The 26,114-nt window shown below is 49.3% G+C and overlaps 1 protein-coding gene across 1 annotated transcript in view; it reads right to left on the bottom strand.

Annotated features, from left to right (window-relative positions):
- The window catches only part of POLR3B (RNA polymerase III subunit B), a 1,940,302-nt gene that overhangs the window by 198,898 nt on the left and 1,715,290 nt on the right, over positions 1-26,114 (bottom strand). Inside the window, exon 24 of the mRNA XM_069628254.1 lies at positions 19,234-19,337. Within this exon, the coding sequence (XP_069484355.1) occupies positions 19,234-19,337 (104 nt within the window). The remainder of the gene's footprint in view (positions 1-19,233; positions 19,338-26,114) is intronic.

Raw genomic sequence — 26,114 nt, 5'->3', positions numbered from 1 at the left:
AATCCATCCAGGAAATCAGACAGGATGTGACCAAACTGGGGGAGAGGACGGATACCCTGGAAAGGAAACTCCAACAAGTGGAAGACGACACCCACAAATCAGAAGAGACACTGGATAGGATTGCCCAGACCACCATGTACCTTGAACGGCAGTGTGAATATCTCGAAAACAGATCCAGGAGGTCCAATGTCGGAATCAAAAACCTACCAGAAACAGTAGGGGACCCTGATCTGAGAAATACAGTCATGCAACTGTTTACGGAGATCCTAGCTGAAGAAGGTGACCCAGTGATAGGGATCGACCGTATACACAGAGTGGGTCCTTCAAGAGGGGCGGAGCCGGGACGGTGACCCAGGGATGTACTTGTGGCCATGACATCCTACACCCAGAGAGAGCAGATACTGAGGAAGGCCAGACACACCCCCCAGATAAGAGTAAACGGCCAGGAGGTGCAATTATATCAGGACTTGGTCCAGTCCACGCTGCTCAAGAGGCGTCTGATGGGCCCGGTGGTCCGCCACTTGGTCGCAGCCCAGGTCAAATACCGATGGACCTTCCCTTTCGGTCTCCTATTTACATGGGAGGGAACCCAGCACAGGATCACGACATGTGAAGAAGGAGAACACCTGTTGGGCATATCCAGTGGGGCGGAGGGGACGCGTCCAGATCCCCGGGGGGAGACCCAGGTGGCCGAACCAACAAGAGGGATGGGAGACGATCCACAGGAAGGGGAGAGGAAGGAAGAATAATCAAGCACGGGGGCAAACCAAGAACTCATTAACTTCAGAATGAACTAAGCCCCGCTGTCTTAACTTCAAAGTGAGAAGAGGTACGTGGTTGATGCGTCCGTCAGAATCGTAGCAGGCCAGGAGAGGAACAAGAGACATCTTGATGGAATCGCTAGTGGGGTATAGGACTCCCCACGATATGTTTGAGAGGCAAAGCATGAGCCGGGAGCTCGGGACACATCGTCTCAGGGCACCTAGCAACCCGGCCCTTACCTCAGGGGTTCTGTTGGGGGGGGGGGAGGGAAAAAGGGGGGGGTTTCAAAGTTGAAGGTCTCGAGGCGAATCCTGGATAGGATACTATTTACGATGGACAAAAGAGGTGATCATAGCAAGTCAAATTAATAACCCCGCAATGAATAGGACATATAAGGTCCCGGTGATAGTGCTATCGCAGAATGTGCGGGGTATGAACACCCCCGTGAAAAGATCTAAGCTGGACAGACAGACTTGGAAGCAGAAAGCGAACATTCTACTCTACCAGGAAACGCATATAAAGAAGATCGACAAATCCCGCATTAAGATAAAGGGGGCGAAGCACTTCTTTCAGTCAAACGCCGAGGGGAAGAGAGCTGGAGTCATGGTGGCCATAAAGGACACCATAAATGCCCAAATCCACGACCACAGATCCGATGGAGAGGGGAGGTATATCTTTCTGAACATCACGGTCGAGGGCAGAAGGATCACCCTAGCGTCGATCTACAGCCCCAATGTAGGGCAGGAGGCATTGCTCAAGGATACGATGGGAGTGCTTGAACAATTTGCGACAGGGGAAATCATTATGGGAGGGGACCTGAATCTAGCCTGGGATCCCTCACTGGATAGATCGGCCAGAGACAGCGTAAGCTCGAAAACCCCCTCGGAGGCACTAAAGAGAGCATTCAACTCCCTTTCCCTGGCCGATGCCTGGCGAGCACAGCATGGGGACCGCCGTGGCTTCACCCACTACTCCCATGTCCACAATTCTTTGTCGAGGATAGACTACATTTGGGTCTCTACGCCTTTACTGGGCACAATCAGCGATGTGGAGAAAGGCCCCATCGTCCTCTCCGATGATGCCCCAATAACCTTATCCCTGGCACTCAATATTAGGGAACCAAGGATGTTGTCCTGGCGCTTCCCCTCAGAGCTCCTCCAGGATCCTGTGTTGGCGGAAGAAATACAAGATAAGATTGACACGTTTTTCATTGAAAATGACACTGGGGAGATCTCTCAAGATATGGTGTGGGATGCCTTTAAGGCTGTCTTGAGAGGCAAATTAATTTCAATGAAATCCAAGAGAGAGAGACCTTTGGGCCAATGGGAGAGAGATTTGGAAACCGACTGTTGGAAGCTCAGAAGGAAGCAGTGGCGAACCCTAGCAGGGCTAAAAGGCGGGCCATGCAACACATTCAAGGACAGTTGGAGCTCCTGCATACCCGCAAGGTGGGTTACGCGCTCATGAAAGTGAAGCAAAGATTCTACTTCCATGCCAACCGGGCGGACACCCTGCTGGCTCGCCAACTTAGGGAGGTGACCAGGGAAAGATCCATCCTGGCGTTGGTGGACCCCTCAGGGGCCCGGAAAATGACAAACAACGAAATGGGGGACATAATGAGATCCTACTATCAAGATCTGTACACAACCAGTGCCCCTTTCGAGGAGGATCAAGAAATATACCTTCAGGGGGTGTCCCTTCCGTGTTTGTCGGAGGAAGTTAGGGAGGCACTGGACCGGGATATATCCCTAGAGGAGGTGCTCCGAGCTATAAATCCACTCCCTAAGAACAAAGCTCCGGGCCCGGATGGGTACACTAGCGTGTTTTACAAGAGATTTCGCCACGCCGTAGCCCCAAGACTCGCAACCCTCTTCAACACCTTCAAAACAAGGGGCAATATTACGGCTCTATGAATGAGGCTAAGCTGGTTCTCTTTCTGAAGCCGGGAAAGGACCCCACCCTCCCAGGTTCGTACAGACCAATAGCTCTTATTAATCTGGATGTGAAACTCTATACGAAAATCCTAGCGAACAGGCTCTCGGAACACATGACCTCCTTGAAGGATGCGGATCAGTCGGGCTTTGTCCCTACAAGGCAATCAGCGAACAATACCAGGAGAGTATGTCATATCATAGAAAAGGCCGAAAGCACCGACATGGAGGCTATACTAGTCGGCTTGGACGCAGAAAAGGCGTTTGACCGTGTCGAGTGGTTGCAGCTTTTTCGAACAAATGTCACATATGGGCTTTGGGGACTCCTACATGGGGATGCTAAAAGCAAATTACAGAAGCCCATCCCTAAGAGTCGCCGTTACCGGCTTCTTGTCCAAGACGGTTGCCCAGACAAGAGGCACAAAACAGGGGTGCCCCTTGTCCCCCCTCCTGTACGCTCTGTTTCTAGAGCCTCTCTTAGCAAAGATTCGTCAACAGCGCGCTATTAAGGGGGTGCAGATGGGCGGGCTGGAGCACAAAACAATGGCCTTCGCCGATGACATGTTGGCGCTGACTAATCCGACCACATCTCTACCCACACTGATGAGCGAATTGGTGGCATGTGGAGCTATATCTCAGGTCTCAAAATCAACAAATCGAAATCTGAGATATTGAATCTCTCTGCCGACCCCGAGACCATTTCCAAACTGACCCGAGAGCAGGGAGCTCAGATGGCAAGAGGCAGGATCACATACCTCGGAGTGCAGCTCACCCCCAAGACGAGTCAACTGTTTGCCGCAAACTACCCGGACTTACTTACCCACCTCCAAAAGTTGCTGACGAGATGGACACCCCTGTCCACCTCGTGGTGGGGACGCATGGCTGCAGTGAAGATGACGATCCTCCCAAAAGTTCTTTACTGCTTTCAGGCTCTTCCAATCAGGATTGCCAAGTCCTTCTTTCGCTCGCTGAATAAAATGACATCTGCATACATATGGAAGCGCAGAAGACCGAGGGTGGCAATGACCACACTGACAGCAGCGGTTCAAGAGGGAGGCCTGGCCTTTCCCGACTTCAAGCGATATTACGAAGTGGCACAGATGTGAGTTCTTAAAGAGTGGGTGGCAGATTGCCCTCAGACTAAATGGGCGATGCAGGACATAGCGGTAGCCGGGGGCCCGCTTTCGAACCTCTTGTGGTCCCACAAGAAATATAGGCATGGGAACACTCAAATAAGTGAGATCCTAGGCGCCCCCCTCAACGCATGGGACACGGCAGTAAGGAGAGGAAATTTGACGACGCACTCCTTCCCGTTGACACCGCTGTTTCATAATCCCGATTTCCCACCGGGAATGGATCCGAAGGCCTTTACATCTTGGAAACAAGCGGGCTGCATTAGAATTGGGAACATGGAAAAAGTTAGGAATATCAGGACGTTTGAAGAATATATAAAAGAATTGGGAGTGGCGAGAACCGAGAAATACCGCTATGTTCAATTGTATCACTGGCTGTCTTCTAGGACCAATGAAGAAGCAGCAACGAGAGACCTTACGCAATTTGAGACTTTTTTGATAACGGATCCAGGAACGCATGGGCTGATCTCCAGTCTCTACGCTCACCTGAACTCGCAAGGCAAAATAAGCTGGCTGTACATGAAGAGGTGGGAGGCGACTCTGGGGATGGAAATCCTGCGCCCTCACTGGGAGAGAACCTGGCGCAACATGGTCACCCTGACAAGCTCCATTCACCTGAGAGAAATGTGGCAAAAAGTTCTGCTCCAATGGCACATTACCCCTAAGAGGCTAAAGGACATGTATCCGACCCCGGGTGGACTTTGTTGGCGGGGTTGCCGTCAAGAAGGGGACTGGAAGCATATCTGGAAAACATGCCCGAGTATCATTCCCTTCTGGAATGAGGTCAAGGCGCAAGTGGGGAAAGTGGTCCCAGGGGCAGAAGGCCTAGGCGATAGCATTTGGCTAGCCGGTATGTGGGACCCCGCACAGAAAACACACCCTAAGCGCCAAAAGAAGGCGATAATGGTACTGGTGGTGGCGCCTTGGTTAGTTATAGCTCAAGGTTTTGTTTTTTTTAAACTATTTTAATTATTTTATAACAACACACCAAACATTACAATGATTAGGACTTCCGTGTTCAAATATAACATCACAAATTACGTTCTTCAGTCCCATTCCCTCCCACCCCCTTAACTTGAGCCACTATAACCGTAACACCAGCATGTACTTCTACAGGCGGGTCTGTCGTAATCATGTCATCAGTATCCTCATCGCTGCGGTCGGGCTGGGGGGGGCACCAGCAGCCACCAACTGCCTCCATTCGATTAGGGGTCCCACCTCCTCCTCCCCTCCCCTGCAGACCGCTTCAAACCAGGCCGCCGTTTCTGCCTCAGACCATTTCATGAGATCAGACCACCACAACTCCATCCTCGGCCTATGGGCTGACTTCCAGCACATTGCGATCCTTCGTTTAGCCAGGATATATGCCAAGTCTTTCATTTTGCTAATGTGCCTCAGGTTACGTGGCCTAGGGAAACCCCCCAGCATGCAAGCCCAGGCCGACTCCACCTCCAACGTGGTGCCATTTCCTGCTAAGCGTGTCTTCAGTTCTGCCCAAAATCTTCCCACCTCCGGACAGGCCCAAAACATATGCAGCATCCCGGCATCCTCCTCCCCACACCTGGGGCACCTTTGAGTCGCCTGGCCACCAAACCTGGGGATCTTACTAGGGGTCGGATATGCTCTATGTCTGACATATAGTTGGATCTGCTGAAGTCCAGTGTTTCGGGACACTTTCTTATGATATCTTTGGGCTCTATCCCATAGCCCATCAGACATGGGCTCTCCCACCTCTTCTTCCCAGAGTTGTCTCAATTGGAGCAGTTCCTTCCCCACCTTAGAGCCCAGCAGCTCATATATACGGGATGTCTCATGACCAACCTCTGAGATGTCATGTATCATCTCCATGGTGACATCCGGTTGTTCAGTAAGCACCTCCGCTGGCCACTTTTCTCGCACACGTTTATCTATTCTGGAGTAGGTTATATACTGCCCCCTATGTTCCCTGCTATCCTCCATTAATTTCTGAAATTCCAGTGCCTTCCCATCCTCCCATATGTCTCCTAGGGTGGCCAGGCCCATCGGCTTCCAATATCTACGGACCCCTTGTATCAACTGGGGGTCCTCTCTGCATAGTGCCGCCAACGGTACCTGCATCGAAAACGGTGCCGGGTATCCCACCATCTGCCATGCCCTGTGTCACAACTCCCATCCAAGCACCAAGAGCCTCGCCATTTCCAGTATCTTTGGCCTGGACAACCATACCACCTCCCTAAGGAAGTAGGGAGCTGGTTCCATGCACAGCAGCCTGGTTTCAGCCGTTTCCTCTCCAGACAGCCATCTGGCTACATTTGCAACTGTCCCGCCAGATAATATACCTCAAAATTCGGCATGTTTATTCCCCCCCTTTCGTACGAGTTCTGAAGTTTCCAAAGAGCCACCCTATTCCTGGAGCTGTTCCATATAAAACCCCTACACAGACTGTGAAGACTAACGAAGAAGCGCCTAGGGATTATGTGCAGAATATTTACAAAGAAGTGTAACAGCCTGGGCAAGACCACCATCTTATGTAGAGCTCTCCCCATCATGGTCAGGGGTAGTCTGAACCAAAAAACCATACTATTTTTAATGCCTTCTATTGCCTTTTCTGGGCTGTGTTTGTGTTAATCTCCTGTCGTGTGATATATGTCAATTCCGAGATATCGGAACAACTTGGTTCGCCAGGGTATTGGCAATGTCGGCAAGCCCCTAGGTGGGACAACTCTATATCTCCGCAGGGGGAACCATGCTCGATTTCTTGGGGTTTACCGCTATGCCAGAGAAAGCAGCATATTGTTCCATCACCTCCAGAATGTATTGTACGTTCTCTTCTGGGAAGCGCAGGTACAAGAGTATATCGTCAGCATATAGTGAAATGAGATGCGGGCCACTTGCAGTGCGGGTCCCTATTTCCCCGTATTGTTGTCGAAGACAGACGGCCAGTGGTTCAAACGCTAATATATATAGCATGGGCGACCAAGGGCAGCCCTGCCTAGTTCCCCTGCTAAGTTGCCATTTGTCAGAGATAGTGGCACGAGTTTTAACCCTCACAATTGGAGCACTGTATAACAATTTAACCCACCTGAGATACTCTGGCCCCATTCCAAAGCTTCCCAAAGTCGCTAACAGCCAGGGCTATCTTACTGAATCGAAAGCCTTAACTGCGTCTAGTGAGACTATCGCCAGTTTACCCGGGTCCTCTTTTGTTTGATCGATAATGTGATGCAATCTTCTATGGTTATCGGTTATGTTCCTACCAGGGACATAACCTGTTTGGTCAGGATGTTTCAGTTTACCAATAACTCGCTTATGCCTATTAGCCAACACAGCCGTGAGGATTTTGCTATCCTGGTTAAGCATCGATAGGGGTCTGTATGACCCGCAGTCCGTGCTAGGCTTACCCGGCTTTAAAATTGGAATGATCACCGCCTCTCGTAGGGACTCTGGCAACCTGCCGTGCTCATACGCCTCATTAAGCATAGCCAACAACGGGGGAAGCAGCTCTTGTTTGCAGGTTTTGTAAAATTCACTCGGGAGCCCATCTGACGCCGGAGACTTACAAGTGGGTTGGTGTTGAATAACTAGCTCAAGTTCTTCTAATGTAATTGGGACATGGAGGTCTGCCCGTTCTAAATCGTCTAGGGTGGGCAGGCCTATATCCTCCAGTGTTTCCTGGGTTTCTTGGTCCCTCAATCCACCTGGGTCCTCGTAGAGACGTTTATAGTATCCTAGGAACTCTACGTTTACTCCCTCCTGGGTGTTCCGGATCTGACCTCCCTCCCCTATGATTTCCCTGATCACCGGCCGTGGTGCCTCGTTCTTATACAGCCAGGCCAACAGCCTGCCCGGCTTGTCCCCTCCTGCATGCTGTCTTTCCACATATTTCTTATAGCTTATTTTACATAACCTATCCCAGTGTTCACTACTAGCCTGTTGTAGCTGTCTTATCCTGACCCCATCTTCCCTAGAGGTACCTCCCCTACGCATGATATCCTCCAACTCTTCCTCCGTTCCTCGCAGCTCCTGCTCTATGCCCCCCTGGAGCCCTCTAGATTTTGATAACGCCACCCCCTCCCCGTAGTACCACTTTAAATGCTTCCCACACCGTTCCCATAGATCGAACACTGCCAGTATTGATCTTGAAGTACTCCGTGATAGCCTCCCTCAAATCCTCCCGGAATCCCAAATCCTGTAGGGCCTCAGCTCTAAGCTTCCGCGTCGGGATCCGTGCTCTAGGGGGTTGGTGTTGCCCCTCCAGGACCAGGGGGAATGGTCTGAGAGCACCCTGGCCTTATATTCCGCGCCTCTCATCTCATCCACCAGCTCAGCAGCAGCAAACACATAGTGCAGCCTTGTGTGCAGATTATGTGGTGCCGCATAGTGCGAATATTGCCTATCTGCTGGGTGTAACTGCCTCCAGACATCAATTAGGTTGAAATCTCTCAGGAGGGCCAGTAACACCTTTGCAGCCGGGGTGGGTTTGTCAAGCTTACAATCTGATCTGTCTACCTGAGGATTCAATACACAGTTAAAGTCTACGCCCCACAGGATCCCGCCACCTAATGGGGGGCTAATTTTACCATACAGAGTCCAAAAGCAGACTGCCGTATCTTGGGTGGGGGCGTATAAGTTAACGATACTCATCTCCCGGTTTTCCAGCATCCCCCTCATAACTATCAATCTGCCTTCTGGGTCACCCGTGGCCTGAAGCAATTGAAATGGCACGTGCGGTGCTACCCAAGTGATGACACCTCTTGCATAGGCCGAATATGTGGCTCCCACCATGCACCCCCTCCACTTCCTCTTGACCACCCCAACTTCTCTCTGGTGAGGTGGGTCTCCTGCAATAAGACTGTCAATCCTTGTTCTTTTCAGGTACATCATCACCTTGTTACGCTTCAAGTAACTGTTAAGGCCCCTGACATTCCAGGTAACCACTCTAAGGCATCCTGATGCCATAGATGCCATAGCCTGCCCTCCCTCTCCGCCCCCCGACCCGCCTGATAAGATTCACATATTGGCTCGAAACCCCCTCAAACCCAACAAACTCCCCCCACTTTCCCAACAACAAACCCCCACACCCCACCCCATCCCTCCCCCCTCCATACCCAGCCCCAACAAATGCCCAGCTCCATCCCTGGATCTCAGGCAATCCCGCTTTTGGCTCTGCCTCGGTATGCTGAGGACAGAGGCCCGGCAGGGTGTCACCGGACTACTGGTGACCTAACTAAGCTACTATAAATGGGGTTATGAGGACTAGCTCTGCGAGGCTCCCTTGCTATGTGAAAAGTCTCTGTGCTCAAGGCTCATCTCCAATAATAACCTTATCATGCCTGCCCATAAGCTACATTTATTACTATAATCAAGTCCCATAGTCTTAGGCTGCGACACCTGTAGGTGCAGCGTACACAGATTACTTATCTCTTCCATCACCTTCTCCCGTCTGGATGCCCGATTCCTGGGCACAGCTCTGCATGTCGAGCCATCCCATAGCTTCTTCCGGGGATTCGAAAAACAAAGTTCGGTTTTTGTGGAACACCTTTAGCTTCGCCGGGTAGAGCAACATATACTTGTGGCCTGCTTCATGCAATCTCCTCTTCACCACCCCAAAGTTCATGCGACTTTGTTGTACCAACAGGGTATAATCTGGGTATGCAGTTATATTTGCTGTTCCCCTTTGTATTGTGCCGCCCTTCCGGAAATGTTCAAGGATTCTTTCCCGATTTCGTTAGTTCAGGATCTTGGCAATCACCGGCCTAGAGGGGTTTTACTGGGGGCGGCTTCCGCATCAGGGCCCTGTGCGCTCTTTCCACCACGAACCCCTGGGACAACACTCCTCCAGTTATCTCCTGCAGTAGCATAGATTCAATGAATTCTGTAGGGTTAGATCCCTCAGCCCCACCGGCAGACTAACAATGCGGATATTGTTCCTTCAGGCACATCCCTCTGCCTCCTCTGCTTTCAAGATTGCCCACACGTTGCACTAGGGCGTGAAGGTCTGCTTTATGTGATGCACAGTCCGTTGTGTTCGGGCCAACCTCTTTTTCCAAATTCTCTGTGCGCTCCACAGCGACCTAACATCTTGCCGGAGGAGGTTCACTTCCTCTTGCACTGCTCCAACTTTAAGCTCCAATGGAGCTTTCAATTCAGTCATAGCCAGTCCCAGTTTGGTCTCCCAGGCCACTTTCAGGTCCGCAATCGCTGCAAGGATCTCCTGGTTAGTGCCCATGGTGAATGCACTTCCAGCGGGGGTTTTGTCAGTACTTTTAGCTCCCCCTGGGCCTGGCAGTGTTCTGGTGTATTCTTCCAACGTGGGTTGCTTTCTTTTCGTTCTCAGGGGTTTGCTAGACATGGCGCCGTGCCAAAGACTTGCAGGCAAGCCTCGCCAGCACCAGCGGAACTAGACTGTTGTTAGCATCTGGGCCCATATAGGCCACACCAGGGGTGTCCTGGAACAACTCATAAGCCACAGGAGTGGGTTGTGTCTTCCCACGTAAAACCGTGGGTCTGCACTCCGAGCAAGCACCCGCGCTTAATGCGGGCCACCAGAACTTGGCAGCGTGCGGACCCAATTGGGTCCTCCACCTTACTTTAAGTGACCCACATGTACCCCACTAAGCATATCCACACTCACCGCTTTGTGCACGCTGGGCGGCAGCAGCAATTTGAGGTACTTATCTCAGAGTATCAGGCTGTGTATATAACACTCACAGCACACCTCATCAATCAGAGCCTGCCACCATTTTGTGCCCATCGACTGGCCATGTTGCGCACACCCCCATCGTAGGGTGGGAGTGTGTCAGGGGCACTTTATTAGAGGTCTAACAGACTTTTTCAGGAGAGGGGAGCTCCAACAGGTTGCAATTTTCTATCTTCTCCTCCCGGTCTCCTGGAATCCTGCTGCCGTATGCGCCTGGCCACCCACTTCCTTACTCGTAGCACTATACGTGCGCCAGGTTCGCTGTGTTTCAGTCTGTCACTCCTCAGCGGGCCACTGTCTACGCAGCCCCGGGCCCACAACCGACAATCCGGGCAATCTGCCCGCCTAATCCCATTCTGGGGTGCCAAAGCCGCTCCCGCACGGGCCAAGGGGTCCCACCGTCTGTTCCTCATACCTTGTGCGGGCTTATCACCAGTGGGCAGGCCTTCAGTGTGCTCCGGTGCGTGGCACCCCCGAGCGCCACGCTGTGCGGCCGCTGGGCTCTTTGCTGCTCGAACGCGCCACCCGAGCAGTGATGCACGGTGGCGGGTACCCCGCAGCCCAGAGCCGCAGTCTCCCGTCCCAGAGATCAGCTGTTGGGCTAGGGACTTATGTCTTATGTTGGCCTCCCTCGGCCCCAGGATATTCGGAGCACTGTCCCACACGAGCCCCGAGGTCCAGCCGCGACCACCGCACCGCTGATGCGGTCCTAACGCCAGCCACCCCTCTTTCTCCCGCGGTCTTCCAGCTTCATATATATAGTCACAAGTGAGGCCATCCAGAGCACAGTATGCTCGTCTTTGTCGCGCCGAGGATGTGTCTTCTTTCAACGCAGCTTGTGCTACAACCGTGCACCCAACGCGCACCGCTTCATCACTACATGCTATCCCTTTGTGCTGGAACGTCTGCCATATTCTTTTTCGTTTCGGTCACTGTCTCAGGGACTTCGCTCGCTCCGTGCAGCTGTTTCATTAGTTGTGCGGGTACCAGACTTTCCCCATCTGTGCTCAGAGTGTTCATAGGCTGATGACTATATTTCCTTCTGCCAAGAGCAAGTGCATCTGCACATTTGTCCGGATTAATTCAGGATCATTATGGAGTGGGTAGCATGTAAATTGCAGGGCACCACCGAGAACTTTCATACGAACTGGGGTCCAATTTTACAATATCTCCAGAGTGACTATATGCTCCAATGGTGCCCTCATAATATTGTATACTTAATTTGTTTTGAAGCCGTAAGTTAGTGTCCTTGTCGTAAGAAAGGAAGTAAAGCCAGGTCGGTCCTCTCGAGCCTAAGGGAAGGAGGGGGTGGGGAGAGGGTAAGAGAGGGAAATGTGGGTATTAGTTGTTTCTTGTTGTTATTAAAATTAAATAAAAAAGATTTTTTAAAAAAAAGTATACTTTCGTGGGTGGTGCATTTCGCAGGAGGGCGGGGTCTTAAAATGTATCCGTAGATCCATTCTAGTTAGAGAGAAGGAACTCAGGGACATTGAGACCAGTCAGTCGCACCGGGACTCTGCAGAGAATCGGAATGAGCTGGAACATAAGAAAGAAGAAATTCGAGCATTGATGTCTAGTGAGGAACGGTTCCTGGGCAATCCGATTATAAGGCCAGATATATAGAGGGCGATCGTCCTAGCAGAATGCTTGTGTGGGCCATTAGGCAGGAGCGCCATTCTAATCCTATACTAGAAATAGAGACACCAGATGGGATTCTTATTAGGGAGTCGTCAGGGATTAATGATGTATTTCGTGAATACTATGCAAAACTCTACTCGTCACAATTACTGACAGGGCACAATGTCATTGTGCGTTACCTGGATAAGATCGCCTTGGGGTGGATTGAGCCTGAACTCGGGTCACTACTAAATATTCCCCCTTCGGATGAGGAATTCCTCAGGGCAATTCACTTCCTCCCAAATGGCAAGGCCCCTGGTACAGACAGCATCACAGCCGAACTGTATAAAGCTTATCCTGATCTTCTTATTCCCCATTTAAGGTCCATGTTCGAGATGGCTGCTACGTCGGGCGTCCTTCCAGAATCCACGTGAACCGCCTTGGTCACGGTGCTTCTAAAACCCGGTAAGGATCCTAACAAGTGTTCCTCATACATGCCTCTGTCTCTTTTTAATTCGGACAATAAGATTATTGCAAAATTATTGGCAGACAGACTCCTACCCCATATTCCTGGTCTGGTCCTCCCTGACCAGGCTGGCTTTATACCGGGTCGTTCCACTCAGAACAACCTGCGGAGGCTATTCACCTTGATGCATAATGTGAACCCATCGGTCCCGTTGGCTGTCGCCGCTTTGGATGCCGAGAAAGCGTTTGACTCGGTTGAGTGGCCGTTCCTGTTCAAGGTCCTCCGCCGCTCCGCTTTAGGCAACACGTTCCTACATTGGGTTTGCTTACTGTATACAGTCCCCAGATCCCTGGTGTATACCAACGGTAAACAGTCTGAACCCATCTTTCCATCTCGCGGTATGAGACAGGGATGTCCCTTCTCTCCAATTCTTTTTGCCCTGGCCATCGAGCCGGTGGCCTGTGTTCTGAGAGAGTACGATGCGCATAGGGGTATAAACCTTCATTCTTATACCTCCATCGTCTCACTATACATGGATGACATGTTATTGTACATTAAACACCCCAGTGAAAACTTGCGTCCGATTGTAGAAGAAATCAGCAGGTTTGGCGCTCTGTCTGGACTACGGATCAATTGGTCCAAGTCTGAGGTCCTCCCTCTCACTGCATGTGTAACCCCGGGTGATGTGGGTAATGATTTTGCATGGTGTCCCCAAGGGATTCGTTACTTAGGTATCCGTGTATCCACGTCCCTTAATAAGTTATACGAGGAGAATTACATAACGTTTCTCCAAACATTGGAGTACAAGGTAGACACCTGGATTTGTCTTCCCATCTCCCAAGCGGCTAGGATCTCGCTCTTAAAAATTGTCGTCTTACCTAAACTAATGTATTTCTTTAATAATGTCCCGATTTGGCCTCCAGCGAAATACTGGGTTAGGCTGAAGGTCTTGGTGAACAAGCTGATCTGGGCCGGTAGACGCCCACGAATATCTCTAGAGACGATGTGTCGCCCAAGCTCTCTGGGGGGCCTTGAGGTTCCGGACCTGTTCTTGTATTTCCGTGCCGCTCAGGCCCAATATGCTGCTTGGTGGTGGACGCCCACATCCAACTAACCCCACACAATCCTGGAGAAAGCTTTCAATTGCCCTGACGATCTGAAGGGGCTATTGATGGGAACACGGGAGCGTGGTGACAAGGCTGAGGTACAGCCAGTGGCCGTCACCCTTCAGGCTTGGGATCAGCTGGCTGCCTTGAATGGACAGAGACAGTGGTACTCTCCCCGCCATGGCCATTTATCATGTACAGGGCATACACCACTCACTCATGAGACAATATTTATACACATTTCTCCCTCTTACAGAGCACGTCCATGGGAGATATAGCTCCACAGGGTAGATTTGTTTCCTGGGAAGACCTCAAAATGAGGGGCGAATGGAACCCGATAACACTATTCCTATATTACCGCCTGCGTGAAGTGCTACGTGTTAAGTGGCCGGAGTTCCCGAGCGCACCACCTCCCTCACCAATTATGGAATATATTACAACGCCAACGACCAAGGTGAGATTGGTGTCCACTCTGTATGGTATGGCCAGGTCTCTCAGGCCCCCTGTGCGATTCAGTATAGAGAAAAAAGGGAGTGCACCCTAGGTCATTCCTTAACAGGTGGGCAATGGGACTCTATTTGTGCACAGACTAAAACTATATCGGGTAACAACAGATTCAGTTTGATACACTTTAAATTCCTTCACCAGGTATACTTTTCCCCCCTTTCGGTTGAATAAGCTTTGCCCACATAGGCCTTCACACTGTAAGAGATGCAATCAGATTTATGCTGATTTCCTTCACGTAGCCTGGGGGTGCCCTCTAATTCAACCTCTATGGGTAAGGATAGCTGAAACTGTGGCTAAAATACTGGACATGGCCCTACCACTATCTCCTGAGACCTGGCTGCTTGCACTTGTGGAAGAGGGTACTAGTAGTGGGAAGCAGCTGGTGGGAATGGCTTCTGCGGTGGCTAGATCGCTTATTGCTAAGACTTGGGGTGCCAACAGGCCTACCACCTTCCAACATTGGCTCAATGTTATGGCAACCTGCGAACAAAGAGAAAATCAGTTTGCCTCAACAGACCCTATGCAGTGTAGGCCTAGGGACTACTGGGCAGCTTTCAGGACCTTTATGCGCAAGGAGCGAACTCTGAGCTCAGCCGCACAGGATACTGCTGGGCCTTCACGAAATGTAGCTGCCTCATCCCGAGAGCGCTCTTCCCCTGTTAATCATGAAGGATGGTGGACTTATCTGGCTATTCGGCCCCTCCTGGGGGGCATTGAGCCCGGAACTTGCGAGAGGGGTTTGAGGTTGGGATGGAACATTTTGATAATTCTCCAGCGGCGGGGAGGGCTACTAAGACGGCTCTGAACAATTGTGTTGTGTACCGGAATTTAGGCGACATAGTGAATTCAGGGCCAGGGTCCTGGAAGGTGCTCGAGGGTGTGGGGGGAGGGATTGGGTGGCACAGTGCCCCGGTTGGGTTTCTGATTCTTGGTGATTTCTGTATGTTGAATTAAAATAATAAAAACAGGTTTAAACCAACAAAAAAAAGAAACACAAACCAGTAGAAAAAGCTGCCTAAGAGGAAATTCAGAACAATCACAGAGCCATGGTCCAGACTGTCCACGCCAGCAACCCTTAGTCCTAAAACCAATCCCAGGGGAGTGGCTGGGAGCATACAAGCAGTACAAAGCGAAACCAGGTACTGTGTGTGTTTGGAGTGACCAGAGACTAGAAGAAGGATTATATTGGAAAAGCAGAAAGTGTTTTGGAGGTGGCACAAGGGGAGGAGGAAAATGGAAGAGAATAGGAGGAGGAGAGAAGAAGGTTTGCAGAAAGGAAGGAGGACAGAAAGCACAGAGATGAGAGGAGCAACACCCCAGAGGGTGTGGGCAATGGTACTCAAGAGGTAGGGGGGATACACCAGAGGTAGGGCGGGGACACTGCAGAGGATGGGGAGGGAAATACGCCAGAGGATGGGGGGGGACAGACACACCCCAGAGATTGGGGACAGACACACCCCAGAAAGGGAACAGTGAGCAAGGAAGAGGAAAGAGGGGAGGACGACCGTAAGATGAAAGAACCTACAGAGGTTAAAGAAGGTGAAGATCAGGAGAGAATCCCAGACAGGCGAGGACAGAGGGAGAAGGTTCAGCTGATATGCCCAACATCTAGCAGACCAGTGGGGGCTGGAGGAAATCTGAACACTTCATCAAACCATCAAGGAGATGCCAGGAATTAAGCACAAGGAAGAAGATACTAGCAAGAGAACAGAATAGTAAGCCCAGGAAAGACGAGGGACACAGTGTCCATAGGATGGTAGTGAGAAGGGGGTGCCATGAGCTCCAGATTCAGAAGCAGATGTCGCTCCCTCCAACATTCCAGCCAAAATACTAAAAGCATGACAGAAACTGGTAAGACTGTCCTCTACAACTATAGCACTCCTAGCAGTGGTTGCCCCAAAATGGAGAGTAACTGGGAGCAGCTGTTGCGCCACTTACCTTAATGAGGAGATGGGGTCCTGGGGTCATTCAGTTCCCAACATGGAGGATGTATCCCTTATGGCGCTTATCTCGAGCGCATTCGGCCCCAGTTACTGGTCACGTGGGCGCAGCCATGATTCAAGGTCTGCGAATGCGCGGATGTCCGTGTTCGTCTCTCCGCACATGCACAGTCCTCCTGGCCTTGCGGTAACATCGGCTTGCGGTTATAAGCCTTGTTGTGGTCCCAGATGGATATCCAGTCACCACTAGCAACCGCAAACTGCGTCTCAACGCGGTTGGTTCCTTGGTCGCGTCCTCCCTTATCCCTTGCCAAGCTCTGTTCCCTTGTGCCTTGTGAGCAATCTCCTTGCTCTCTGTACCTTCTTGGGTACTTCTTTCTCCTTGTCCCCTTCTCTGGCCTTGATCTGCTTCATGTCCTTGTTTCTGACCATCCTCCTTGGTCCTGTTCCCTGCTATTTGCCTTGGTCCTGGGTGCCATCTCCTGGGAACTTCCTCACTGTTACCTTTACTTTGGGTTCCAGTCTAACTACCCCTTCCTTGTCATTGGCCCTGCCTTGTGCCTCTGCTTGGAACCGTGCATCCTGGACTCCGGCCAGTTGTTTCTTCGCTTAGATCCACGCTTCACAAACTAAATCTAAACTATTGGACATCCAGCTTGGCCTGCCCTGTCAGTGCTTGCACTGTTCTACACCACGCAAATTGGCGAAGAGCCATCCCGCGGTGTTGGGATCTGGTCCAGGGGCTGCCTCGTTCTACCAGGGAGGCATTGGGTTGGTACCCTGTGTTACAATGTCATCTCTTGAATGCCCTGTGACAGACTGGCTACCACTTCACAACAAACACCAGGAAGGTCAGGTATGCAGTGCCCGTGTGATGCTTTGTATAATAGCAGCCTTTGGACCCCTCCCATCTGGAGTTAGAAAGGAAGATGATGACGTTTGTCTCTCCATAGGTGATATTTTTGGGGGGATCATTTGTGGGAGCAGGGGTTGCGGGGGTGTCCCCTGCACATTTAAAAATAATGCGAGTGTTACAGTGGTGTCCCCCGCAGGGTCCATGGCTCAAAATCACTGCAAAAATATGCCGATATTTTTTTATCGCGATATTTTTGCGGGGATATTAATACATGGAACCGTTAAAAGCACCTTAAGACTGTGAAAAGACAACTATCCCTTATTGATTGCCAGGCCGGGGGACACAGACAATTAGATTATTTTATTCTAAAGAGAGTGACTTATTACCTTCTCATTCCAATCTAAGAAGAAGCTATTGGCACATTTGTTTGCTTATTTTCCATCTCAAAAAGACACTATTTTATGCCCGATTTGAACCCTTTCGTTCTGTTGGTTATAAATATAGTCCCTTTAAAACATAGTCTAGGCCTATGCATCTCATTGATCCCCACTTGACTAACAAATCCCACACCACATTTCTTGTTAAGGTAATGCATGGCCATGTTGTTGTGCCTTGTGCTCTTGGGGGCTGATATTCTCAATTGTCACAGCGGTGTACCAGAGGCTGGTGAGCATCAGAGCATCCATGTGAGCATCTCAGCCATTTAAATCTACAACTGTAACTACTGCCAACTGAGGAAAAAGTTGTCTCAGAGGGCCCAATCCTGTGTCACATGGCTCACGACCTAAAAATCGTCTGTCTTGTTACTCTAAAATGAAGACCACTAACAGGATAGCAAACACGAAGTAACTTAATGCACAACAGTGCCTCTGGCCCAAGAAAGATGCCAAAGGCCACAAGACCCAGAAGGCTGAAAGGGCAGATTCCAGGACCCGACTCTAGGATTCGAAAACTTATACTGTTTGGATGATATTGACAACATGGTATTTTGGGGGAAGGCACTGCCTGAGTGCATGTTGAGAACTTGTGCGAAGAACTGGACTGTCCGATAGTGTCAGCCGGGATTTTCCGAAGTTGAGAGAAAGGCCTAAGCTGTGCAGCAGAAAAAGTGCAGTGCAGGTGGGACGACATTAGTTGGAGAGAGGGTGCGCGACTGTGCCAGTCACCCAGTAAGGGAAAGACATGAATCCATTCCTCCCAAAGAAGAGAAGCCCCCATAGTCACCAGCTTACTGAAAACTGTGGAGGATGGATGGCAGGCCGAAAGGCAGGACCGCAAAATCATAGCAGACTTACCAACAACAACCCTCAGGTACTTTCTGTTCTTGGATGGATCAGCACACAAGTAGGCAAACTGTAGGTCTAGGGACGTCAGCCAGCCCTGAAGGTCTATAGCCTAAGGGATCAGGTTCAATGTGACCATTTTGAACTTGCTTAAGTGCAACTTTAGAAGATGCAGATGAAGGATGGGTTGCAGTCATCCGTCCTCCTTCAGCGCTGAATAATAATGGGAATACTACCACATCCATCTCTCAGAGGGAGGCACAAACTGGAAATTGGCCACCAGGAAACCAGAGGAGACACCCATAATTCATTATAGCAGTGTCATTCCTTTGGATCATTTTAAAGTGGAAATGGTCTAAACCGTCAGAAAGCAGGTGTGGGGCAGGGAAATCTGTAAAGTAAACCAGATGGGGCAGAGAGGGGTAAGAAAGGGCAACCTTTATCACAGCTGAAAGGGGAACCAAAGGTTAATGGTCTAAGACGCTGGCAAAGGATTAATTTGCGGAACCCACTGTGGCAGCTGTAGTTCAGTTCAGAGAAACAGGAACGTCAAATATGATTGGTGTAACCTACGTTCCTTGGGAGTCCACAGCCTGAAGTCCAGAAACAATTGTGAGAAAGCCAAGGGGCCAGAGAAAATGTATTGGAAAAGGGTATATAGAGGAAAAACATGCGTGAGCTGGGAAAAGTTGTTTCAGATCCCCATGGGTAGAGAGAAAGGGCTGAAGTATTGGACACAGTCCGGACCTTGAGACCGAGACTTCAAATTGACGTTGATGTGCAACAATACTCTGGGCTCTGTTGTTTTCCATTCATTGGACTGATGAAAGCAGGAGTTCATTTAGAATGAATACAATAAACGTTATAATTTATATGCAGCTAAAAGGACTAGAGGGAAAAACATCTCAAACGATTAACACACACAGCAAAATAAAGTGAACAAATCAACTAACCGTCATACGGGATGGGAAACCATGAGGGTTCATGATGATATCTGGACAGATTCCGGTTTCACAAAACGGCATGTCCTCTTGGGGGACGATCAACCCGCAAACACCTGGGCAACAAGGAACATTTTATTCAGTTATTCCTACAGACTACGCTGCATTACAAATATGTCAGCATTAAATTTCTTTAACAGAAAATAAGCCAATTCCTCTCAAATTGTGGCATTGCCATAACGAATGAGGCTGGTGCAACGAAATAGACTAATGTGCACAGCCATCTATGCGAGTAGCTTTGAAAACATATGGAAATATCAGAATAAATTAATTAACTTCATGCATTCCTCATGGTGAAAAGAGCGGATCACATTAGTTCAGACAGATTACGAAGGTCAACAGTACCGGCAAAATCAATGCAATATTCAGGTCAAACAGCTGGCTGAAATCCTCAAGTGCCATGCTCCCAGCTTTTTGCCTAGTAGAAGCATATACCACGAGGCACACTAGGAAGGTCCTCCAGTATTCATGGTGGGATTGTATGTGCTTCTCGTACAAGGATCTACGTGATCCAACCGCGGCTGATTTTGCCGCGTCCGGAAACTTTGCATGAGAAAGGTGCGAACCACCAAAAGTTTGCACCTTTCTAATGCGAACACACGTACATACCCACACTCATGACACGCACCCCATCCACACCCTCAACACACCCACACCCCCAACAAACACTCACCCACACTGCCCAACATAAACAAACACCACTTACCTTTTTCTTCAGGCTGAGTCCCTGCAGCGCCAGTTCCCTTTCACTTCTGTGATCAGGAACCGGCGCTGCAGGGTCATTTTCTTTTTTTTTGGGCAGCTGCAGGGGTTTTCCCCCGCATCACCCACTCACTATACTGTGTAGTATAGTGAGAGGGGTGTTGCGGTGCACACCCTCGCAGCCCCGGTTTTTTGTTTTTTTCCAGGTGGGTGTGCTGCGGGGGTGTCTCCCGCAATATCCCCGCTCACTATACCACACAGTATAGTGAGCGGGGTGTTGCGGGGGACACCCCCGCAGTCTTTTTATTTTACTTACCTGCAATGCTACCACCAAAGGTTCCAACTTTTGGTGTTCGAACCTTTGGTGGTAGAATTTTTAGAACTTTTTGTTCATGCGACCGTTTAGATATAGTCTTTTTGTACAATACCCTCGTACAAGGTGCCCCTACTGACATGGACATCGAATCTGCAAGGTACTACACAAACATTCAGTGTTACATCAAGAACCTACACAAATCTACTAAACCAACAAAATGTCATGTTTTCCTATATTTTATTTTACATGCCTGGTTAAAATAGCATTTAATATAACTCACTTCACAACTGGTTTGGAAGGACTAGACTTCAGAAAAAACAAACTATATTATTGGATACAATTTATATTCAAAATTCAGATTTTATATCCTGGTTATTTCTTGCAGAGGAGCACACTGCACACAGACAAAGGTCAATTATATGCATTTATGAAAATAATTATTAAAGGTTACCAACTTTGACTGATTGAGGATTTGCTACCTGGGGTGTTATCCAATTCACCATTAAAACACATAAGTATACAAAATATGCTTATGTCTACCAGGAAGATGTACACCACATGTGTGGGTTGACACGGGCCACGTGCTTGGGGCAGATGATCTCAACACTTAAGCCATAGCTTTAAGGAACTTATGGTGGCAACAGTAAAGACAGACAAGTGATCACAGTTCAATGGTGTTTATTAAACTGTATAGGTGGGTTGGAAAAATGCCTAATCTAAACCTAAATCTCCCCCTCGTCCCGGCTCAAACCCCTCTCGAATCTCAGCTTCCCTCCATCGGGTTCACTATGGCTTGTATTCAAACAACTTGGTCTGTTACCTTCACGTGTCGGTGAGGGTTAGCTTTTCACCTCTGGCTCCCCACTTCCGGGGTCAGACCCTTCTCAAATAGTCGGGTTCACTGCGGCTCTCATTCACACGCTTTCTCCTTTTTGCATTCACAAATCTTTTGGGTGAAGGCTTTTCACCCTTGTATCCTCCTCTTCCGGGCTTAGGCCCTTCTTGAATGTTAGCCTCCTTCTGTCGGGTTCACTATGGCTGCGATATCCAAAACCTTTCACCTTTCGTATTGACAAGACTTAATGTTTTTTTAAACAGTTACCTGTGGACATCCCTCTGCCGGGTTCACTCTTGTCAACACACTGTTCATTGGGACTTCATGCTTCGCCCCGTTCTATCGGCAACCTTCCGTAGGGTTCACTCTTGTCAACTTTTGCTACTCATACAGTTTTTTTCTCTTTTCTCACTATGCAGGATGCATCTTCCTTGGTTTTCCAATTACGTGCAGGTCAAAGACTTTCGACTGTACAGGTTATTTTGCTAGACCCCTGTATGACCGCTTTGACCTCTTCCTTGCGGCTCTCCTAGGGCCTTCTCGTACTGGTAGTTTCAACAAACGTGGGATCAACCAGAGTCTCTTGAATGAGCACCCACGTGGTGCAAGCCCCTCTGCAGCTGGTTTTCCCATAATGTTAACAGTTCTTTGTACTTTCCTTAATTTATCATTTGTGACTTTCATTTAACACAGTTCAGTTTCTTACCGGCTCTCCCCTCGGCTCACTCGCTGTCATGAACCGCTTTTCTTGCCTCTGGAGTCAAGGCCGGTAGCACGGTAGCAAGCGTCTCTCCCAGTTCTGATTATCAGTGTAGGCGTGCTCGGTGTACCGTTGACATCTGATGCAACACATGTTGGCTATTGTTTGCGGTCTTTCAATTCCTTTCAGGGAGGCTTATGCAGGTCTGGGTCGGAAAGGGCAAGGTCGCTTCTCCCCTTGTCACCCTTTCAGTTCTCGCTGCCTTTCTCCTCCTCTTGAACTGCCGTGCTTGGAAAGCTGTTTCATCATGCCGTCTGCCTTGCTCGTCGTGTGCTTTCGTGATCCACCTTTTATCCCTGTGGGGAAAGGAAAGGGCGGTCCGGTATGTGTGATTCTGGTCAATTGCCTAACTTTGCCTGACCCTTGTGTTGGGACATGTCAGGTGAACGGCTCTGGTGTCAGTCTGTTGTCTTTTGTTGTGTGCAAAAGTGTCTGTGACGGAAGAAGGGGGGTGGGGAGGGGTAGAGTGTGAGTATCCTACGTAGCAGGATGGGGAAAAGGTGTTAGAAGAGGGATGCTGCGTCTCACCCGTCGGTGTCCCACTTCTACTCCCTGGGGACCGGCCACCCAGGTGATCTTCCATCACTGGTCCACCCCCAGGAACTGGATCCAATAGCGATGGCCGTGTCCTGGCCACCTAGATGACAGATCCCTGGGGACTAGTTAGGGAGACACCTTCAGGTTTCTCACATAGCATGCTCAGTTTCTTGCCTGGGAGATATTAGCACCCATTAAATGAAATAACACAATGACTACAGATTATGAACAGATATCCTAAATAATGCAGGGTTGAATCAGTTACACTGGCTCCACAAGAGTCATCTATTAATCACAGACTAAAAGCGAACGTATGTTGTCAAAACAACTGATGTGCAGCCATCATCATCATACTCCTTGGAGCATATCCTCAAGCCCACTTATCAACCCTTTTAGCTATACCAAGAAGTCCTGCATACATACAAAGTACACAGCACATGACTAAAAGCACTATGCCAAATATCTTGATCTCACTCTTATGTCTGACCCTCCAATTCCCAAACATGAAAAAGAGTAGTAATTCCAGCCAAACAGGTTAGTTAACATAGTTTGGCAAAATTTTCTATCAGATTTTGAGTTGGACTTTAGAGCTCTATGTTTATGGACAACATTTGAAGAAGCTGGCTTAACAGTGGAAAGAGTTGCCTAAATCTGAGATGGGAGAAAGCTACAACCATCAAATAATAATAAGGCAGTCCTAGTGGCGTCTTGTCAAATAAAAAGGCCTATAATAAAAAAGAATATTGCTAATCCTAACAACTAAATTGAAAAAAAAATAGTGTGGGATAGGGTTCATAAGAAAGAAAGAAGTGTTCACAAATGAAAAGTCAGGATGTGGTAGCCGGAGGTCTCCCTTCCCCATGTTTTTACCAAGGGACAAGGCGGGATTCCTGAGCACAGCACACTCTCGAGCTTTCCCAGCACGAGGCGACAGTTCCATTTCAGCTACCCGGACCTTTGGTGGTAAAGTCTCTTTTCCACAAAAAGTATTTTGCCTCTGAGGATCTGATGTGGTCAAAATAACAAACAAAAGGTTCTTTTCTGTATGTACGTTGGGTGATGACTTTTCACCCCTGGATCATCCTCTTCTGGGCTCCCTCCGTCGGGTTCACTCTTGCCACCTTTTGCTAATCACACAGTTCTTTCTCTTTTCTCACTATGCAGGATGCATCTTCCTTGGTTTTCTAATTACGTGCAGGTCAAAGACTTTCGACTGTACAGGTTATTTTGCTAGACTCCTGTATGACCGCTTTGACCTTTTCCTTGCGGCTCTCCTAGGGCCTTCTCGTACTGATAGTTTCAACAAACGCGGGATCAACCAGAGTCTCTTGAATGAGCACCCACATGATACAGGCCCCTCTGCAGCTGGTTTTCCCTTAATGTTAACAGTTCTTTGTACTTTGCTTAATTTACCCTTTGTGACTTTCGTTCAACACAGTCCGGTTTCTTATCGGCTCTCCCCTCGGCTCACCGGCTGTGATGAACCGCTTGGCTTTTCTTGCCTCTGGAGTCAAGGCCGGTAGCAAGTTCTAATTATCAGTGTAAGCGTGCTCGGTGTACCGTTGACATCTGGTGCAACACGCGTTGGCTATTGTTCGCAGTCTTTCGATTCCTTTCAGTGAGGCTGCTGAGGGCACATTAGCAGCAGACCCACCTCCTAGGCACCTCTGCCCCTGCTGTGATGGGGGAAGCTCTGCTGACCTTGTTTATCTGAGGGCATTTGACCGCTTCTATGGTAGGCGACAGACATGAAGAGCCAAAGGCCCTTCAACATGGCGGCAGGTGGCTGTAATACAGCTAAACCAAGGGACTTCACCATGAACTTGAAGACCTGGAACCACTCCAAGGACTCATCAGCCTTTGTCCCAAAACAGGTTGTCGCCATCAAACAGCATGTCAAGCAGGTTGACAAACATCTGGGGCAAACTCAGAAATCCTCAGCCAAAAATGCCACAATAACAGACCCAGGCAAAACAGTCTGTCTTGTCAAGGCTAGTAGATAATATATGACGAACAGCTTCCTTTCTATCCTCCAAATAGCAGGCAAACCCATCTTACATCTCCTGTGCCTGCAAAATATTGGGCGCCTCAGAGATCACGGCTAACAAGCTATGGGTGCACTTAGCGAAAGTACAAGTGGTGTTGACTGCTTTGGTGGGTAGGCCACCTGAGGCAAAAACAGGCATTCAACTTCTTGCTCTACCGGTCTGAGAACAAGGAAGGGAATGTAGCAGACTTTGAATCCAATATCGAGGGCTGAACAACTAGGCTCTCAGGCATAGGGGGAGTAGACAAAAAAACCTGGATCAAAAGGCGCTGGTCTGTGCTTTTCACCAGGTCATGGTCCACCGAAGGAACAGAGGCAGGCTTCTGCCATGCCATGATGGGAGGGATAGCCACAGCAAGATTAAAGGGAAGCAGTGCCGCCTTAGAAGGATCCCTCTCCCAAAATATGGTCAGAACAAATTGGACTGTAGATCTAGCGGGTGCAAGCAGTCCCTGAGATTCAACATTGACAATGGTCCTCTGAAAGGATGCATGAGCTTGTAAAAAGGCTAGCCCAGATGAGGTGTCCAACCTGCTGGCATCCCTTAAGCCAGACGCCAAATTGGCCAAGTCAACATCCTGGCTGTATTACTTCTTGAAAAAGTTATGCCCTTTACTGGTTTCCAGGGGTTCTAACCCATGGGGTATGGGGTCCCCTAAACTCCTTAACGCTGGAAGATAACACATTGAAACACTGGTTGGTGCTGGCACTGACGCCAGAGATAGCACAGAGCCCTTGATGCCCAGAGCAGAGGAGCGGGGGAGTGGAGCAGTGTCTGGGACTGAGACAGCAAAAGTGCGGTTGAGTGCTGTATAGGTACTTCTACTGGCTTAAATATGTGCTGTGGGGCCTGGAACCAGCACTTGCGCCAAGGCTGAAGCAGTTGGGGCCTTGGCAAAGATTTCAAACATTTCAAGCCTGAATTCCTTCCACTATCTCGGTGAGGAATACTTAGTGGGAAAAGGTCCCTGGAGTCAGAGTGATGTCTTTGCTTCTTGGTGTCGGATAAAGAAGTGTGATGCCTGGCGCCACTGATAGAGTGTGGCCTCTTCATATTCTGCTTCTTCCTCTTATCCTTCTTAGATGGAGTGGCCTCTTCCTCTCGGAGATCACTAAGGGATATTGCCTTCTACAATGAAGGATCCGACACTGGAGACTTTGACTGCGTCCTTTTTGCTTTTTCTGTGGAGGTAAGTGAAGAATTTGGTGGCATGCTTACTGTGGGCCTCTGGATGCAAAAATTGGGAGAATCCACGAGCTTGATGTCGTGATCCTCCCCAAGGAAATTAAGACACACCTTGTGGGCATCTGACACAGACATTTGCCTCCTATAATCTCAGCAAGCCTTGAAGCCTGTGATCTTTGGGGTATGAGGCATGATGCAGTAAATTAGCAAAAGCTAAACCTAGGAGCGCTCAAAGCAGTGTACTGAGTGCACAGAATTAAGGAACTGAAGTCCAGGGGTATGGCTAACTCCATATGCACTGGTCCCAGTGTTATGTGGGGCACACAATAGCACTGTGGAGAGCTGGAGGCTGAAAATGTTTCTGAACACAGATTTAACTGGAGAAGTTGCAGAAGATTTAAATGAGAAGTGTCTGTGAGAGGAAGGAATCCGTTAAAAACATGTGCATAT

This window comes from Ambystoma mexicanum, chromosome 12, assembly GCF_040938575.1.
Source record: "Ambystoma mexicanum isolate Mex_15411 chromosome 12, UKY_AmexF1_1, whole genome shotgun sequence".
Lineage (NCBI taxonomy): Eukaryota > Metazoa > Chordata > Amphibia > Caudata > Ambystomatidae > Ambystoma > Ambystoma mexicanum.
Note: the sequence above shows the minus strand (reverse complement) of the source record. Positions and strands in the feature narration are given on the sequence as shown.